The following is a 19,561-nucleotide window of genomic DNA, read 5'->3' as shown; positions in this document are numbered from 1 at the left end:
GCTCAGTGTGAAAACTGTGTCAGGTGCAGAGGTCAACCCATCCCGACCGAAGCACTGTGAGTCCAGAGAATACATGGGGGGCTATCATCATGTCTGCATTCTGCAGTTCTGCTGGTTTTCATCCCGAGGAAGCTACCTGAAGATGTTCTCCACCAAAACAGAGGAGAAAACCAAAAAAGAGGAAGACATGAGAACCAGGAAATAGGGAATCAAATCTAGGAGAAAAGCAAAAGGAATTTCAAAGGCTGAGAGCAAAGAGAAGTCTCAGGATGACAGTTGCTTAGGAGGCCTGGGAAGCAGCCAGCGCAGATGGAAGAGAAAGGTCTCCAGAAGGTAAATCAGGAAGAAAAGAGTCAGAACTGACGCACCGCCTAAGTTGTTATGAAAGGCCCTGGGAAAGTGTGGCAAGACCTAGCAGGCAATAAGCACAAAGAAAACCAAGCACATGAATAAACAAGGCAATTATTGTAAGTCCAGGAAAAACAAAGTTGAAAAAGAAATTTAGCCAGAGTATACCACAATGTTTAGATGTGGATAAGGATTACATGGCATAACCAAGTAAACACTGACTATTGATTTCACAAAGCATTGAAATATGTATATTTGGGAGAAGGGTAGATGACAGGGCAAGAGTAATAAATCTTTATCAAAATAGAAGCCAATAGATAGTACCAAAAGTTGATTTGTGAAAATACAGCATAGGTACCTATTATTTACAAATATGGAAGTAGGTGTGTGCCAGGAAAAAAGAAAAGCCGAAAGCATGTACATGTAAACTTCTGCTATGTAATAAACCACCACAAAACTTAGTGGCTTCAAACATCTTTTTTTTTGTCATAACTCTGTAAATAAGCTGGGCATTTCTTCTGGTTTGGGCCAGCTCAGCTGAACCCTGTGGTCAGCTGTTGAACTTAGCTGAGTCTGGATGGCCCAGAATGTTCTCACCCATCTGGTGGTTGGTTCCGGGTCAGCTGGGGTTATGGTGATGATTTAGCCATCTGTGTCTCATCATCCAGGCAGCTGGCCCAGGCTCTTTCATATAGTCCTTACAGGGTTTGTAAGAGCACTGTGAAAGGGCAAACCCAAGGCACATGCAGTTTTGTATGGCTTCTTTTACATGCCCTAAAGTTCCACTGGCCCAAACAAATCACATAGCTAAGCCCAGATTCAAGGGATGGAAAACTATGTCGTGATGGTTAAGAGCTGCAAGGTCACATTGCAGAAGGATGTAAATATAGGGATGGAAAGGATATATGGCGTAAGCTTCAAAAGTAGTTGTCTCTACAGAGAGGATCTGAGGAAGGGAGGATGGGACAGGGGACGTGGGTAAGGGGATTGAGGGGACCTGGGAGGAACTTTATAATAAACGCTTTAGGACTATTTTATTGTATTGTTTGGCAAAGTCAGTTTTAGTTTTGTATATATATTTTTGCAATTGCCTCTAAAGACCTTTTAAATAACATTTGTAACAGCATATATACAAGTTTGTAACTTGTTTTCTTTCAAAAACACTAGTTCAAAAAGGTATATGCACCCCTATGCTTACTTCAGTATTATTTACAATAGGCAAGATATGGAAACAACCCAAGTATCCATTGATAAATGAATGGATAAGGAAGATGTTATACACGTGCATGAGCGTGCACACACACACACTCACACACACACACACACACACACACAATGGAATATTATGCAGCCACACAAAATGAAATTGTGCCATTTGTGACAACATATATGGACCTAGAGGGCATTATGCCAAGTGAAATAAGTCAGACCAAGGAAGACGAATACCATATGATTTCCCTCATGTGGAATCTAAAAACATAAATTCATAAATAAACTAAAAGCAGAATTAGACCTATAAATAGAGAACAAATTGATGATTGCCAGAGGGAGGGGATGTGCAAAATGAGTGATGGAGAATGAGAGATACAGGCTTCCAGTTACAGAATGAGCGAGTCACAGGAATAAGAGGTACAGCACAAGGAAGATAGTCAGTGATATCGTAATAAGGTTGTATGGTGACGGGGGTGAATACAGCATAATGTGTAAACTTATCAAATCACCATGTTGTACACCTGAAACTACAGTAACATTGTGTGTTAACTATACTAAAAACAAAAATGGTTTTCTTTGTGCTTACATAGGCTTTATGGGAATCTATTATGATAGCTATATAATATTTTATCAGGTAGACAAGCCATAATTTACTAACCATTCTAGTATTTTACTACTACAAATAGCTTTTCAACAAGCACCTTTTTTTTACATTAAAGCCATTTAAAAAATTATTATATTCTTAGGATAGAGTCTTAGGAATGGGTTTCTCTTCTTTTTTTAATTTTTTAATGTTTATTTTTGAGAGGAGGGGAGGGGGCAGAGAGAGAGGGAGACCCAGAATCTGAAGCAGGCTCCAGGCTCCAAGCTGTCAACACAGAGCCTGATGCAAGGCTCCAACTCACAAACCGCGAGATCATGACCTGAGCCGAAGTCCAATGCAACAGATGAGCCACCCAGGTGCCCCAGGAGTGGGTTTCTTAGGTAAGAAAGTATAAACATTTTAATGCTTTTTGAAAAATATCTATTTACATTTAGTGTATATATATATATATATATATATGTTATTTTTCAGAAAATTTGTATCACTTTACCATTAGAAGTATATTCTAATAACCAGTCACACCCTGTTCTTGCCAGCATTACATTTGTGTGTGTGGATGTAACAAGTCTACTATTTCATTTTTTATAACTATATGTATTATTAAGTTGATAGAGTTAATTTATTTTTTTAATTAAAAAAATTTTTTTAACGTTTATTTATTTTTGAATGGGGGAGGGGCAGAGAGAGAGGGAGACACAGAATCGAAAGCAGGCTCCAGGCTCTGAGCCATCAGCCCACAGCCCGACGCGGGGCTCGAACTCACGGACCGCGAGATCGTGACCTGAGCCGAAGTCGGACGCTTAACCGACTGAGCCACCCAGGCGCCCCAAGATAGAGTTAATTTAATTAAAAGGGAGGGAGTAGTCAATAGTGTCAGATTCCTCAGAGTATCAAGTAAGAAAAAGGTTGGATTTAGAAACCCCCGACCTTGGGGGGATTTACTGAGACCTATGAGAGTAGGTTCAATGTAGCGGTGGTGATGGGACATAGACAGAAGTGAAAAATGAGAAGGAGAAGCACTAAAGATAAACTGTAATTTACAAGAAGCAAGATCATAAAGTGAGGGAGAAAGATAGGGTACTGGGTATAGGGAAGTACTGGTTTTATGTCAAACATGTCAAACCACCAAACCAGACTGAAATCTGTCCAACCATCCACCCGTCCATCTGTCATCTGCCTTTGCTTCTGTCTCCCTCACTTTGTCCTCCTAATTATTATGTCAGGAATTGTTTCAAAATGTCCATTTCTTAAATACTGACTGGGCTCAGTGTTCACGCAGGGAAATTCTCCAAGCCAGTGGTTCTCGAAGTGTGGTTCGCTGACCCCTAGGGGCCTGCAAGAACCTTTCAGAGGACCTGAGTTCAAAACTAATTTCATGGTAACATCATTTGCCTTTTTCGCTGTGCCAACATCTGTACTGATGGTGCACAAGCAATGGTAGAGGAACCCGCTGGAGCTTTAGCACAAATCAAGACAGCATCACCAGTACTGACCTGAGCTGGGTCATCAAAGTGCTCCTCACTACTGCACCGTGGCAGTTTAAAACTGCTGGCTTGGGTTCAGAATGTTCACAATGAACAAAAAGTTACTGGGTCACGTTGACCCTCCAGACCACATTTTAAAAATATTCTGCATAACGATGGGGCCCCTGGGTGGCTCGGTCAGTTAAGCATCCGACTTCAGCTCAGGTCATGATCTCACAGTTTGTGAGTTCGAGCCCCGCGTGGGGCTCTGTGCTGACAGCCCAGAGCCTGGAGCCTGCTTCAGATTCTGTGGGTCCCTCTCTCTCTCTGCCCTTCCCCCACTTGTGCTCTGTCTCTGTCTCTCAAAAATGAATAAATGTAAAAAAAAATTGTTTTTAAATTCTGTGCAACAAAATGGGAAGAACACATACGCACTTCTGCAGCTGTTGGATTTCAGAACAGAACTCATTTTTCCACGGAGCACCATTTTTACCTGAAAGAATGACTGACAGGAAGATATTAAGATTCAGATGTAGGTATTTCAGAGTCATTTTCCTGAAATGAATGAAGTGAGCCTGTCCTAACTAGAGTATTTGTCGCCAAGGATAAAATTAGAGGTTTCAGGCTTAAAATCAGAATTTTGGAAGACTGGTATCCACCACTGTGAGCTTAACAGTAATTAAAGAGTTTTCTGATGAGATTTGAGGTGAAATACACAAATGTGATTTTTTTTATGTTGCTTTATGTTGTCAATATTTGAATATCTGCATGACTCAGTGACCCAACATTTCCCAGATAACCAATGCACAATGTTACAAAGTCATGCACAATAAAAGAACCAATCAAAATACAAGGAAGACTAATCATTTTTAATGTAGCAGTTTGAAAATTTACTGATGTGGTTTCCTACCCTACATTGCAACTGACCTTTAAGGAATTAATCTTAATCTAATTTTGGGGATAGAATAAAAGAATAGCCACGATTATTTAAAAGGCTATTAAAATACAGCCCTTTTTCCAACTACGTATCCGTGTGCAGCTAGATTTTCTTCATATATTTCAACCAAAAGGACATATCACAAAAGACTGAATCAGAAACAGATGTGAGATTCCAGCCAAATATTTTTTTTTTTCAACGTTTTTATTTATTTTTGGGACAGAGAGAGACAGAGCATGAACGGGGGAGGGGCAGAGAGAGAGGGAGACACAGAATCGGAAACAGGCTCCAGGCTCCGAGCCATCAGCCCAGAGCCTGACGCGGGGCTCGAACTCACGGACCGCGAGATCGTGACCTGGCTGAAGTCGGACGCTTAACCGACTACGCCACCCAGGCGCCCCTCCAGCCAAATATTAAAGAGACTTTCACAATATAAAACAATGCCACTCTCCTCATGACTTTTTTTAAATTTTGGAAAATATACTTATCATAAAATAATGTTGTCTGTGTTAACATATTAATCGACTTATTGTTATTTTAAAATGAATATATAAATATTTTGAAATTTTCTGAACTTTAATTTCTAATATAGTAGCTGTCAATAGCTATAATCCATATAAACAAAAGCTCTTTGTGTCCTCAATAATTTTTAAGAATATAAAGGGTTTTGGGGCGCCTGGGTGGCGCAGTCGGTTAAGCGTCCGACTTCAGCCAGGTCACGATCTCGCGGTCCGTGAGTTCGAGCCCCGCGTCGGGCTCTGGGCTGATGGCTCAGAGCCTGGAGCCTGCTTCCGATTCTGTGTCTCCCTCTCTCTCTGCCCCTCCCCCGTTCATGCTCTGTCTCTCTCTGTCCCAAAAATAAATAAACGTTGAAAAAAAAAAATTTTTTTTAAAGAATATAAAGGGTTTTGGGGTTCCTGGGTGGCTCAGTCGGTTGAGCATCTGACTCTTGATTTCAGCCCAGGTCATGGTCTCACGGTTCATGGGTCCGAGCCCCACATCTGGCTTTGCACTGATGGTGTGGAGGCTGCTTTGGATCCTCTGTCTACCTCTTTGTTTGCCCCTCCCGTGCTTGCACCGTCTCTATCTCTCAAAATACATGGATAAACTTAAAAAAAAAATTACAAAGTGTTTTGAGATCAAAAAGTTTGAGAGCCACTAACCTAAGCCTTCTAACCACCACAGTGGACAATGGCTACTGATATTAAGAATGGAGACTTTGAGGGGCGCCTGGGTGGCGCAGTCGGTTAAGCGTCCGACTTCAGCCAGGTCACGATCTCGCGGTCCCGGTCACGATCTCGGGGTCCGTGAGTTCGAGCCCCGCGTCAGGCTCTGGGCTGATGGCTCGGAGCCTGGAGCCTGTTTCTGATTCTGTGTCTCCCTCTCTCTCTGCCCCTCCCCCGTTCATGCTCTGTCTCTCTCTGTCCAAAAAAAAAAAAAAAAAAAAAGTTGAAAAAAATTAAAAAAAAAAAGAATGGAGACTTTGGGATACTAAGGACTGCCATCAGCATTTTTTTTTTCTTTAAACAGAGGAGAAAATGGATTCAGGATTTTCAAAATTTGTAATACTGTGGACTTATACAGTTCTCACATTAACATCAGTTTAGATTATTGGCTAATTGGTGTTTGCCTGAGCAAGAAGCTTCTTGTCTGAATATGTTTCTTCATTTATAAAATGGAAATAAGATTTGCTTCCTAAGGAAACCATAATTGCTTCACTCTGATGAAAGCGGAAGGCAGTCATTCCTTGAAACATCTCTACCGTAGTTTAATTATTCATCTCCAGGCCCTCAAGGTCTTTCTTGTATGCTAATATTGGCAATTATCTCCGTTAGCCAAATTCAATATGCGGTTTCTATTTTTAATTGCTCCAGAGTATAGGAAGGAGTAATTGGTAAGTGTTGCCCATGTACCCTGAAGATGAAAAGCACTATGTAATTATCACCATGGGAAAATTACTTTCCATGTACTTGGCTAAAATCACTACTTGGGCTTGTGGAATTAAATTTTAACCTTAAGGACTCCTGGTACGAACATGCTAATATAGGTTTAGTGCCTTTCTGTTTCTTCTCTATTAAATCCCCAAAAAACATCAGGAAAGATGACCCAATCAACGAACTCGGTGTTCAGCAAAATTAAGAGCCGACATCCATAGCCTTCAAAATATGAATCAGGGCTGCTGTGAGCTGCTGAGCGTAGACAGAAGCCACAGAGGCGGAAATGAAAAGACGTGGGGCGCAAGAGCAGCAGAGTCCAGAAAGCGCGAGCAAATAGACCTTCCTACGGTGAGGGACTCACCTGGGAGGGGAGGTGCGCATCTCCTTGTGGATGGATTTCGGGGAGCAGGGCTGCTGCTACTCGTTCTCTTGGGATCGGATTTTAAACTAGCGGAGTAAGTGGCCTACACAAGTAAGCAGAGGAGCCACAGGCGTTACTCTGCTAGGGCTGCTGTAACGAGGCACACAGACAGGGCGGCTTAACCAACAGAGTTTATCGTCACAGTTCTGGAAGCTGGAAGTCCGAGATGGAGATGTCAGGGGGCTGCTTCCTTCTGGGGCTGCGAAGGAGAAGCTGCTCCATCCTCTCCCCTATCTTCTGGTGATCTGCTGGCAAGCTTTGGCATTTCTTGGCCTGGAGAAGCATCACCCTGATCCCTGCCTTCACCTTCACAGGTGTTCTCACTACATGAGTGTCTCTGTGTCCAAACTTCCTTTTGTAAGGACGCTGGGTCCTTTGGATTAGGACCCATCCTAATGAGCGAATCTTAGCTTAGCTGGTTACATCTGCAATGACTGTATTTTCAAACCAGGTCATTCTAAGAGAGTGGGAGCTAGGACTTCAGTAAATAAGTTTGGGGGGTACACATTTCACCCCACAACATCATATATCCAAGAAGCACTCTGTTTCTGCTACACAAGAGAGAGCCTTCAGGTAGTCAAACCTGAAGCATGTTACCCTCTCCCCACAAGTCGAATGACTGTGCATTGAAGTAACCTAAAGTGGGGCACCTGGGGCACCTGGGTGGCTCAGTAGGTTAAGTATCCAACTCTTGATCTTGGCTCGGGTCGTGATCTCACAGTTCGTGAGTTCAAGACCCGCATTGGGCTCTGCTCTGACAGCATGGAGCCTGCTGGGAATTGCCCTACCCTCTCTCTCTAAAAATAAATAAACTCGAAAAAATAATATAGTAACTTGAAGTAATTCCTCTCTGTGTGACTATCTCATCAACGGATGCACAACTACATACGACTTTTTTTTTTTTTCCAACTTTTAAGGACTGTGTTTTCATTTGGGTTTACTTTTTCTTAGTTAAGTAAAACTGACATGTTTCCAAGGTCAAATCTACAAAACAAAATATATTCATAGGTAGCCAGTTTTTATGTCTGTCCCCATCTACTCTCTACCGTCTGCCACAGATATTTTAATTAAAAAAGAACTTAATCTGAGCACACACGTGTGCATATGTTCCCATCACCCCCACTTATTCGCGAAATAGTGGCAACTCTCCTCCAACCTCCAAATTTTCAGTTCATCATGTCTTCTGGACACCACACCCTGGGGGCAAACACATATTGCCCATTCCATTTTATAACTGCCCTGCAGTCCATTGTGTGCATGTGCCATGGTTGATCCTCTTGGATTTAGTTCCAGTTTTTTGCTGTTGCCAATAGTGCTACAGTAAATATTGTTGCATTCTCCTTTTTGTGCTTTGCCAGTGTCTTTGGGCTTGCTTTTATCACAAGTGTTGAAAAATATGGCCTTGTACTTTCCTGCTGGCTCTGTTTCCCCCTCCACAGACCTCCTGCTTCCTCTGTCCCATTGTCCCCATTCTGTTCAAGTTGCATAGTATCCCAGCAGTTCTCTTTAAAAAAAATTTTTTTAACATTTATTTATTTTTGAGAGAGACAGAAAGAGAGACAGAGAGACAGTGCGAGTGGAGGAGGGGCAGAGTGAGAGGGAGACACAGAATCGGAAGCAGGCTCCAGGCTCTGAGCTGTCAGCACACAGCCTGATGTGGGGCTCGAACTCACAAACCATGAGATCATGACCTAAGCTGAAGTCAGACACTTAACCAACTGAGCCCCCCAGGGGTCCCCCGCAGTTCTCTTTAACATGGGGCTTTGTCTTGGGAGAGATCTTGGGTTGGTTAATTTTGAGGGTTGATAGGGCTGCACCATCCAACCTTACCGGCCACACGTAGGTAACCTTCCCCACAAACTGGAGCCGGCAGAGCACCCTCCCAGTATGGGCGCTACCCTCTGAGTGGCCTGCTGAGCTTCGGTGAGCGTCTGTTGGTGAGTGCGGCTCCTCCAGCTTGCAGAGGCCCCAGCAGAATCTCATCTTCACCCTGCTCCCCCCCACCCCTGCATGGAAATGGGTACCAGCAGGTCTTACAGCTGGTCTTGCAGATTTGTTCCACCTGCTGGTATTTTGACATCCATAGGAACACCTTGCACCTAGTTTTGTTGGTGATGCCATTCGTCAGTTCTTTGGCTTTACTTACAACTTAACTCTTAATTAGAAGAAATGCAAACTGGGGCACCTTGGTGTCTCAGTCGGTTAAATGTGTGACTCTTGATTTCTGCTCAGGTCATGATCTCACAGTTACTGAGATTGAGCTCCATGCAAAGCCTGCTTGGGATTCTCTCTCTCCCTCTCTCTGCTCCTCCCCTGCTCTCTCTCTCTCTAAGAAGAAGGAGGAGGAGAAGAAATGCAAATTAAAGCCAAAAAGCCAAACCAAGAATATATAGGAAGTCTTTGTATATTCTTACAATTTTTTTTCCTTTTTTAAAAAAAGTTTATTTATTTGGGGGGAGGGAGCAAGAGTGGGGGGAGAGGCAGAGAGAGAGAAGAGAGAGAATTCCAAACAGGCTCTATGCTGTCAGTGCAGAGCCAGACTAGGGGCTCGACCCCACGAACTATGAGGTCATGACCTAAGCCAAGATCACTTAGCCACCTGAGCTATTGACTGGTTCAGTCAGTAGAACACATGACTCTTGATCCCAGGGTTGTGAGTTTGAGCCCCACATTGGGTATAGAGATTTTTTAAAAATAAAATCTTTTTAAAAATTACCCAAAAAACTGAACTAAAATCCATTTTTGAGTTAATAGTTTGACAAAAATCTGAAAGTTTGGTAATACACACTATTTTTTTTAGTTTATTTTGGGGGGGAGGGGCAAAGAGAGAGACAGAGAATCCTAAGCGGGCTCTGTGGGTTCAAACCCACGAGCCATGAGATCATGACCTGAGCCAAAGTTGGACACTTACCCTACTGAGCCACCCAGGTGCCCCTGGTAATACACACTTTTGACAAGGTTATGGGAAGCTAGTCCCTCTCATATGTTACTAGTGGGAATATAAACCAATACAACCCTCGTGGAAGGCAATTTGACATCAAATTTCAAATGTCTTCACACCTTTTGGCCCAGCAACCCAACTTCCAGGAATTTATAGTACAAATGCATTTGCACCTGTGTGAAATGATGCATGAACAATGTTATTCATTGTGGTGGTGGTATTTGTGATAGGAAAAGTCTAGAGGCCATCCAGACTAGTTTAGATTGTTAGCAATATAAACTGGTTTAAGAAACAATCTGCACCCTTTTATTTATTTTTTTTATTTTTAAAAAATTTTTTAACGTTTATTTATTTTTGAGACAGAGAGAGACAGAGCATGAGCAGGGGAGGGGCAGAGGGAGAGGGAGACACAGAATCTGAAACAGGCTCCAGGCTCTGAGCTGTCAGCACAGAGCCCGAGTCGGGGCTCAAACTCACGGACCGTGAGATCATGACCTGAGCCCAAGTCGGACGCTCAACCGACCAAGCCACCCAGGCGCCCCTCTGCGCCCTTTTAATGGAAAGGATGAAGAAGCTCTCTACATAAACAGAAAGAGTAAGATCTCTAAGATATTAGAAAAAAGATACGGAACAATGTATATATACCATTTTTGTAAACAAAAAAACTAAGAGGGGGATGGGGTGCCCCATCCGGAGTCTGTTAAGCATCTGACTCCAGCTCAGGTCATGATCTCACCATCCGCGGGTTTGAGCCCTGTGTCGGGCTCTGTGCTGACAGCTCAGAGCCCGGAGCCTGCTTCAGATTCTGTGTCTCCCTGTCTCTCTGCCCCTTCCCCACTCACACTCTGTCTGTTTCTCTCTCTCAAAAAAATAAATAAACATTAAAAACATTTTTTTTAACTAAGGGGGGATAAAATATATATTCATGTTTATGTATATCTGCATAAATATATTCTGGAAAAACATATAAAACTAATAAGTAGGAACCTGGGAGGGGGTGGAGCATAGGGTCAAGGGTGGGAGAAAGGCTTTTAACTGAGCACTGAGCATTATTTTGATTGTTGAATCATGTGAATGTATTACCTAATCAAAAATGTGAAAACAAAAGGCCTGGAAGCTTATTTCATCAATGTATTTGTTAGCATTTGATCTTAGACTTTCTGTAGAATAAGAGCACACAACTGGGCGTGATCTGGCTGCTTCTAGGTTCATCCAAGAAGTGGATGTAATGTCATAAAAGTTCAGTGTTGCGAAACTTGCATCATGGGAGTGGAATCAGATTCCTCTGAGCTGTGATAGTGCCATCGTATGAGGTCAGTGGTGACCTTGGGGAGACCAATCAGCTAGAGAACTGGAGCTGAGTCTACCCACATACACATCATCTGCCACCATGAGGAAGGGGTGGCGTCCACCCGGGGGCAGAATGGACTGAGATGCACAGAAGGCTGAGGGAACCAGAGTGCAATCAGACCCAAGCAGGTCTCTGGAGGGCCAAAAAAGGGGAAACGAATGTTCAGAGTGGCTTTCTGAAAGAGTGGTGCCTTTCCCTTCATCGTCCTTACTTCCCGTGTAAATGTCCCTGGGAGCCTGATGAGAGGATGTGGTCACGTGCTGGTCCTGCTGTGCACCTCCATGGCCCCGTGTCCACTAGCCCTGTGAGGTGCCTGATTTGGTCTTACGGTTCCGGTCATCACAACATCATTGCGATGATAACACCACCCTTTTTCTTAGAACAATTTCAAATGTAATTATTTTACCAGGAAATATATTCACATGGTTTGAAAATAAAACACATTTCCTTTAGCCTGTCCTCAAAGGATGGGATTTCATGTCTCGCCACGTCCTGCTTTTTTCTCTCTTTTGGAGGCAATGGGTCATCGTCTCTCAGTAGGGCCCCTTCCAGTGAGATCCAGAGCAGCTTAATCCTTTCCACTTCCCTGTTGGTGTTTCAAAAAAGGAGGATGGGGATGGGGAAGGGTCCCACTTAACTCCATCAGAATCAAGCTGTATTAGGAAAATTGCAGTAAAAATTTTAGGTGAAACTTTCCGTCTGAAAATGCACGGGGTGGGGTGCTCAGGAACGCTCATGCCTAACTTTTGCCCCTTACATCACATGCTTGATTAGAGAGGGGAAATAGCGAGTGGCCTCCATAAGCATGGTGGACAGCTGGCTCTGGTAAACCTGCGGGTGGGCATTGCCGGGGGCCGCAGGGGAGGAGACTGAAAGCTGGCTGGCCTCGATGCTGTGGAAGAGCCCAAGGCGATCTGCATGAATGCAGAACATGGCTTGCCTGTCATGCCGATGCCCTCCTTTATCCATCGCTTCGCCAGACTGTCACCGGGCTCCCGCCCTCATTGGCAAAAGCCCCAGCCAGAGACTGCCAGCAGACGAAAGGAAGAGGAGGGATATTGTCATTGAACAGCCATCTTCCCTGACCAGCCCAGCCCAATGGGATCTGCCCCTCCTTTGAGATCTCCGGCCTGGACCACAGTGGCCAGGGCCATCACAACACACAATTCCAGGGGGCACCATTCATGTGCACCATTCTGTGTGCACACCCAGGCTGGCTCTGTTCAGTATCTGTATGTCATTTGTCTTACTAGCTCGGCTAGACTACTCCTCGTGGGCCGGGACACGTTTATAAATCTTTTTATATACCAAACCACCTAGCGCTAAACCCAGCTTGGTAAATATTTGCCGATGGATGGACAATCCAGAAATGGGGTCATCGACCCTGAATCACAGATAGAAGGACTATTTAATCTGGCAAGAGCCTTTGGTTTAGAACTCCACAAACCTGATTCTGCCCGGCTTTGGCATCTGGTGCTAACATTAGTCATTTAGAAATGTGACCTTTTGTGACACAGGGCGTCTCCGAGCAGCAGTGTGATGTGACCCACAGTGGCTTTCTTCCCCTGCTGCAAGCGTCAGCTTCCTCCTTTCTAAAAGGGTTCCATTTTGAGCAGGGACTTCACGAGCCACAGGGAGAGCTGACACGCTCTGCAGATCCCAGAGTGGGGTTTGGATTAGTCATGGTCATAACCACTGTTTATGCAGTCACGGCACAGCCGAGGCTCACATTTCTCCCAGAGGCCCACAGCATTTCTCTGGGTGACTTTTTTGAGGCATGAGGCCTCAAAACCATACTTGAATACCTCTCCCTTAATGTAAGAGTTTGAGAAACTAAATTATACCTTATTGAGCCCTCTCAAGCCTGCCTACTTTCATCTGCCCGCTAACACCCAGTGAGAACCCTTCCAGGCACTTCTGTGGCGTTGTCTATGGGCTGGGCTGCCTGCCGGAAATGAATGAGAAAGAGTGGGAGAAACCCACAAGCAAGATGCCGAATGGAGATCCGGAGGACTGGAGATTCCAGTCAGTAGTTTGTTGGCTGGCTTTGAGCCAGTTATCTCTCTGCGCTCCGAGATGCAGGAGAGAAACAAGAAGATGGTGCCCTGCCCCGCCATCCAGGGGACACTTGTCCTGAGCCATGTGTCCCTTTGGGGGTGAGAACTGGGGATCCAGGATGGGGGAGGCCTGCACAGAGCCACCAGCCCTTCCCTGATGCCCTCAGCCTGCCTGGATGGTCGAGGCTGGGAGTTACCTGTGGACACAGAACAGAGGTGGTTATGTTTTTTCAGGGTGGAGGCTGAGTTTGGGGTTGTTCCCATGACACCCTCTGATTCTGAAACTAATTGTCCAGATTAATGAATTGATTCTTCTCTTCCTGGAATGGCAAACCCCAAATGCCTGAAGGTGACTAGGGCTGCTGTTAGCGCCCCCAGCTTCCTGGGAGGACAGCAGGGGGGTGGGGGGCAGGGGACCAGCACCAGCCCGGGAGGCCTGGCTTCAGTTCCAGTTCCACCCTCAACTCACAGAGTGACCTTAGGCCTTCTGCTGGGCCTCAGTTTCCCCACAGGTGCAATGAGGGAACCCCCGGGTCCCTCTCAGCTCTGAGCTGTGAGGACTTGTTTGCCTTTCCTTCTCTGTCAGGCCATCTTCCTTCCTGCCTCTTCTCTGTTTTCTCATTCTTTCCCTGTCCTTGCACATGGGAGACCTCTATTCTTTTCCTAGCTGGTTTGGGCTATTTTGCTGAACTGAGTCACGGTTTTCTCGATGGACAAAGGGAGTGTGTTCGAATGAGGTTGTTTAAGAGCTCGCTCAGCCCTGAGGCTCTGGTCTTCCTGGGACCCCATGGTATAAAGTCCCATGCAGGCTGGGGCACCTCCATTCACCCACCACAGGGGGACTGTCCCTCAAATGCTCCAGCCGCCACTGGCCTACTGGTTCTCCAGACTTCTCAGGATTCCATGGACATGGCTTAGCCTGAGGCCAACAGGCAGAAGCTGTTGTGGTGGCTGTTTTCTGTGTCAGCTTGATTGAGTAACAGTTTCTACGTATTCAAACACCACTCTAGGTGTTGCAGTGAAGGTATTTAATAGCTGTGATTAAAGTCCATAATCAGTTGACCTTACATAAAATAGATTATCCTAGATAATCTGGTGGGCCTGATTTAATCAGTTGAAGAGCGTTAAAAGCCAAGCCACAGCTTCCCTAAGGAAGAAATTCTACCTATGGATGGCATCACCCGTTCATCCCCAGAGTTCTAGTCTGCTCTTCCTGGTGGCCTTTCCTACAGATTTCAGATTTGCCCAGCCAGGCCCTACAATCACATAAGCCAACGCCTTAAAATAAATCACTTAATATATACTTCCTTCTTACTCTGTTTTTCTGGCTGGGCCCTGACTTAGTATACTGTCCTATGTCACCTCTGGTCTGGTCTGTAGTCTCCAGATTATTTCTGAAAAATATGAATCCGGTCCCTCTGTTTCTCTCGTACAGGCCCTCATAACTTTGACATTGCATATCAAACAGCTCCTACCTGTGCAGAATACATTTGCCCCTACTCGCAGGTACGTTCTGGCCAAGATAAAATGATGCCTCTGATGACTCATATGTACTTGATCTTGGGATTCTTTGTACATGTTGTTTACTAATGTTGTTATTAATGGCAGAATCTTCTAAATACGTCTTCCTGAGAATAGAATACCCCACCGACTTCACCATTCAATTTTACAGCTATTCTGAAACATCCAGAATAAAGACAAATAGCATAACCAAGCATGCGAGTCTCCAGGGAATACAAGGATCCTGTGCCTGTGAGCTACAGTAATCCTGTAAATTAGGAGAGTCTACAGAATTGTGAGTCTTAGGCAAGTGAAACCAAAGAAGCCAGAGTCCTTTGCCTTTTTGTTTTCAGTATCTGAGCTTTTAGGCATCTCTCTCTTCATCCGGCGAGCATGAACTTGCCAAACACCTGGACTGTAATTTTTAAAAGTAATAAACAATGCAGATTCCATTAACATCGTCCCTGGATGAGCAGGGGATGGGCAGGATGTGTTGATCTTTTTCGTACGGTTCATAAAATTGAGAATATTGCCCTCTGAAGTCCAAGAGAAACATAATGAGGCCAGAAGATCCTTCTATTGGGTTGGGAAAACAAGACTGGGCCAGGCTGGGGAATGGCAGGGTTGGGGGTGGGGGTGGGGTCCCTTGCAGCAACAATGGACGCCAGTGAAAATTACATAGAAGACAAGCAAAGTTTGCTGGAGTCTTCTGCTTGAGACCATCCCGGGCCTTGGGTATTCAAGGCTCACTGAAGCACAGTGAATATGAGACTTTGAAAAGGCTCCTGGCCCTCTGCTGTGCAGCCTCGAAGGGAAGCCAGACCAGCTAGCTTGTGCTGAATCCTTCAAATGTCACCTTCAGCAGGCAGCTATATTCCTCTTGCTTCTGGCCTGTGGTGACATATAAGAGGGACCGGCTGCTTCCTAAAAGGAGCTTCTGATTGCTCGCCCAGTGTCCAGTCCTATCCTGGGGCAGCTGCCGAGGGCCTCTCTGGGCCTGGCAGAAGGGCATCGACACAGGCTGCCAAGCAGGGAGGAGTGCCCTGGTCTCTTGCAGGCTATTCTGTGGCGTTGACTCACCTTTCTCCCCCCATAGCGTGGAACCAGGCAAGGAGAGCTCAGCCCAGAGCAAGGAAGGGCGTCACCCTTGGACATCCTCAGGCTCTGCCCTTAAGGCTGGCGGTGAGGTCCTGCCCTGGAGACTCTGCAGCTGGCCCAGCTTTGCCCACTCTGCAGGTCCCAGGGACCACAGCTGGCGTATCCGGGGAACTGACAGTTGAGTATGATGTAGCTCACCTGGCCTTTGGGAGATGGGAGACGAAGCAGGAGAGCTGTGTGGGGACTACATGTTGTATTTCACCACATAAATTTGGGGTGATGGTTTGGAAGAATATTAATGTGCTTTTCCCTGTTGCTTTTCTGAATATGTGACGTGCTCTAATTGCCCCGAAGCATTCATTTACATGAGGAAGATTAAGATTTTTCTAGAAAAAATGTGAGAAAGAAGAAAGCATTAATATATACCTTTTGACATCCAAGATAAGATTTTATAGCTTTATATTGAAACACTACAGAGAGAGAGAGAGAGAGAAATACAGTAACTGTACATATTCAAATTGTACTACTTGATGAGTTTTGACATATGCATGTATACATCTGTGAAACATCACAATCAAGACAGTGAACATATTCATCACCCCCAAATGTTTCCTTGCTCTCACAACTCAGTTCCCAGGCAACCACCAATTTGCTTTCCATCACTACAGATTAATTTGTGTTTTCTAGAATTTTATATACATGGAATCAGACAATATTTACACATGCTTCGTCTGCATAATATTTACATGGCTCACCCTTGTAGCTGCTTGAATCAGTGGGTCATTCCTTTTTGCTGCTGAGTACTATTCCATTGTATGGATGTCCCACAATATATTTATTGGTATATATCCTAAAGGACAAGCAAGACGTTGGTGTTGGGAAGGAGGGAGTGGCCTCTAAAGAAGGGCACTGTGTGGTCAGGGAACAGGGAAGAGAAAGAGACTTAGTTTTCATTTCACTCTATGGCTTTTTGTGTTTTTTGAAATTCTACCGTATATGCAGAAGAAGCCTTGACTTCAGCTTCAGATCCCAGCTGCATGGATTAGAGATATGTCCCAGCCTTTCCCCTCGAGGGCCGTAGATGCAGGGGTAGCCACGTTAGGGTAGAAGTGATGACAAGGGGGAGGGGCAGGGATGGAGGCCAGAGTGTGCTCCAGAGTGGCGTGGACAGGGTGCAAGTGTGCAGGGTGGAGGCGGAGGCCAGGGGCTGGGAAGTTGTAGCTGGAGCTTGGAAAGGCTTGTGGGAGCCAGGATGAGGCTGGTCAGCCAAGGAGCATCGAGTAGTGCTTTTTGCTTTGCAGTGAAGTCTGACCTGCTCACTCCTTGTTGGTCTGAGGACCGGCAAGATGACATAGGTCCCAGGAGCCTTTAACCCCACCCAGAGGAAATCTCTTTCTGCTTACAGAATGGACTCTGCCCTGCCGTTTTAGGCTTACAAATCTGTGTAAAGATACCCCCTCCTCACAAGGGGCCTGCAGAGGAAATCCCTGCACGGGCTGGACTGCTAAACCCTCTGCCTTTCCAGCTCTTAAAGATTTGGACTCCATAATAACAGGGCTTTGCTTCAAAGGAAAAGAAAAAAAAAAGCCAGCATGTGTTGCAAATTCATGATCAACATATGGTAGTAGTTAATAGCACGCTGTTGTTTGCTGTGTGATTCCAAATTCCTCCAGCCTCCTGCCTCTTCCCCATGTTTTTCCCTCCCTAGTCCCCTTCTCCATGCCCTCTCATCTTCCCCCAAACTCTAGGCTGACTTGGTTCCCCACTTCTCCACCTCGCCCTGACCTCCCCACCCACTCCTAGAGGGAGGTTTTCCAAGCAGTGAACGGAGTCTCAGCCCCAAACGCCACTCACTTCGTCAACCCATGGGCACGTTTTCAAACAGATCTTTGGAGTTTTTTGTTTGCTTTGTTGCAGTTTCTTTTAAACCAGAATTTCCTGGCTCAGGCCCCGGTGAAAAATCAGCTGCTAAGTCCCAATAAAATCAAAATGGAAAAAAGTTAAAAAAGGAGCTTGTCCCACTGCTCTAGCTGGTTTTTAAAAATGTAAGGGTATTTTTTTTAATATAAATTATAACCAAAATCTTGTTTATTTCTTTTCTTTCTTTCTTTTTTTTTTTTTTAAATGATGCTTCCCAGCTTTTCTTCAAGGTCTTTTTTTTTTTTTAATTTTTATATATTTTTGACAGAGAGAGAGAGACAGAGCATGAGCAGGGGAGGGGCAGAGAGAGAGGGAGACACAGAATCCGAAGCAGGCTCCAGGCTCCGAGCTGTCAGCACAGAGCCCGACGCGGAGTTCGAACTCACAGGCCGTAAGATTATGACCTAAGCCAAAGTCAAACGCTCAACCGACTGAGCCACCCAGGTGCCCCAAATCTTATCTATTTCTTGAACTCTTTCAAGAGGTTTAAGCACATTTTTGTGCATTTTTGAGAAACGTACAGCTTGTATCTTCACAGTCTTGCATTATATGTGTCTGGTGCCTCATTCTAAAAGACAAATATAACCAGGGCCTCTTAGAGTTTCCAAGATATGAAACTGCCAGTGGCGGCTCATGTGACAGAGCTGTCCCTCAGATGGACAGCCCAATAATATACCTTCTGCCAGAGCTTCCCCACTGGAGGCAGAAACACAGTGCCTGCCAGACATTCTTGTCTGGTGTGTGGGCACGTGCCCCTCGTCTCCAAATTGAACAGAAGTTATTTACACCAAACGCTCGAGCCCAAGTGACTACTCAGCGCGTGGTCCTGCGCGCCTGGTCTGCTCATCTCCCACCTCCACTAGCACGTGCTCTGGATCCCACCTCCAAGATAGGTTTTCCAAGTGTCCCCTTCTCTCCGCCTCCACGGCCATCACGCCGGTCAAGCTGCCCCTTCTGTCAGCTGGAATATGCAATAACGTCCTCACTAGTCTCTCTGCTTTCCCCTGTGGCAGAAAATGGATTGAAAATTCTCTCTATAAATTTCTTTCCTTTGTTTCACTCTCTCACCGCCCCCAACCGCCATTTTTCAAGCAGGCAGGCAGACTTTATAATTCCATGATTCTGGAAGTACAGAAAGGCTGTAAAGCAGCCAGTGTCTGTATTTGCAGGAGCCTGGATCAGAGATGGCTTTTTGCTAGATGCTCTAGAGGCTGTGGGGAGAGAGAGTGTGTCTGGATCTAGGAGCAGAGCCACACACATGAGACGTTTCCAGAGCGGGAAGGGAGAGAGGTGTATGGTTCCTGAGAGAAGTGAGGAGCCCAGCCAAGACTCTAGGAAGGAAGGAACTAGATCAGACAGCTTAGCAGCCTGGGGTGCCAATGAAGGGAATCTTTACCCATGGCTGGGGCACAGAGTCATCGAGGGGACCATCCTTGTCTTGAACAGTTAGGGTATCTGCTGTAACCAAGTCAACTAGAGGTCCTTGGCCAGTTTTCTGAGTGCCCAGTGATTCCCTTGTGCTCCTGAAAGGGGAAGGGGTCTCAATAATGACCTGTCAGGAAGGAAGGGGCTTCCAGCAGATTTAAGCTGAGCTATTCGAAATACAGTAATGTTTCCCGAAGACCTGAACCTGGATCAAGATTCATACCCATGATACACTTAGGGTCGTCCCAGTTTGCTCAGGCCAGAGGGGTCTCCCAGAATGTGGGACTTTGGGTACTGAAAGGCAATCTGGGATGAGTTGTTCACCTTATTCAAAATTGCTTCTACAA

General features: G+C 45.3%; 1 protein-coding gene across 1 annotated transcript in view; it reads right to left on the bottom strand.

The window, feature by feature from the left end:
* Window positions 1-12,183, bottom strand: part of LAPTM4A (lysosomal protein transmembrane 4 alpha) — a 39,820-nt gene extending 27,637 nt beyond the window's left edge. The window contains 2 exon segments of the mRNA XM_047069233.1: window positions 11,235-11,346; window positions 11,972-12,183. Coding sequence (XP_046925189.1) covers window positions 11,235-11,346; window positions 11,972-12,183 — 324 coding nt within the window.
* Between the last annotated feature and the right edge of the window lie 7,378 nt (window positions 12,184-19,561).

The sequence above is a fragment of the Lynx rufus genome, unplaced genomic scaffold (assembly GCF_022079265.1).
Source record: "Lynx rufus isolate CCGP_SWC_20201006 ecotype Redwood Valley unplaced genomic scaffold, mLynRuf1.p SCAF_8, whole genome shotgun sequence".
Taxonomy (NCBI): domain Eukaryota; kingdom Metazoa; phylum Chordata; class Mammalia; order Carnivora; family Felidae; genus Lynx; species Lynx rufus.
Note: the sequence above shows the minus strand (reverse complement) of the source record. Positions and strands in the feature narration are given on the sequence as shown.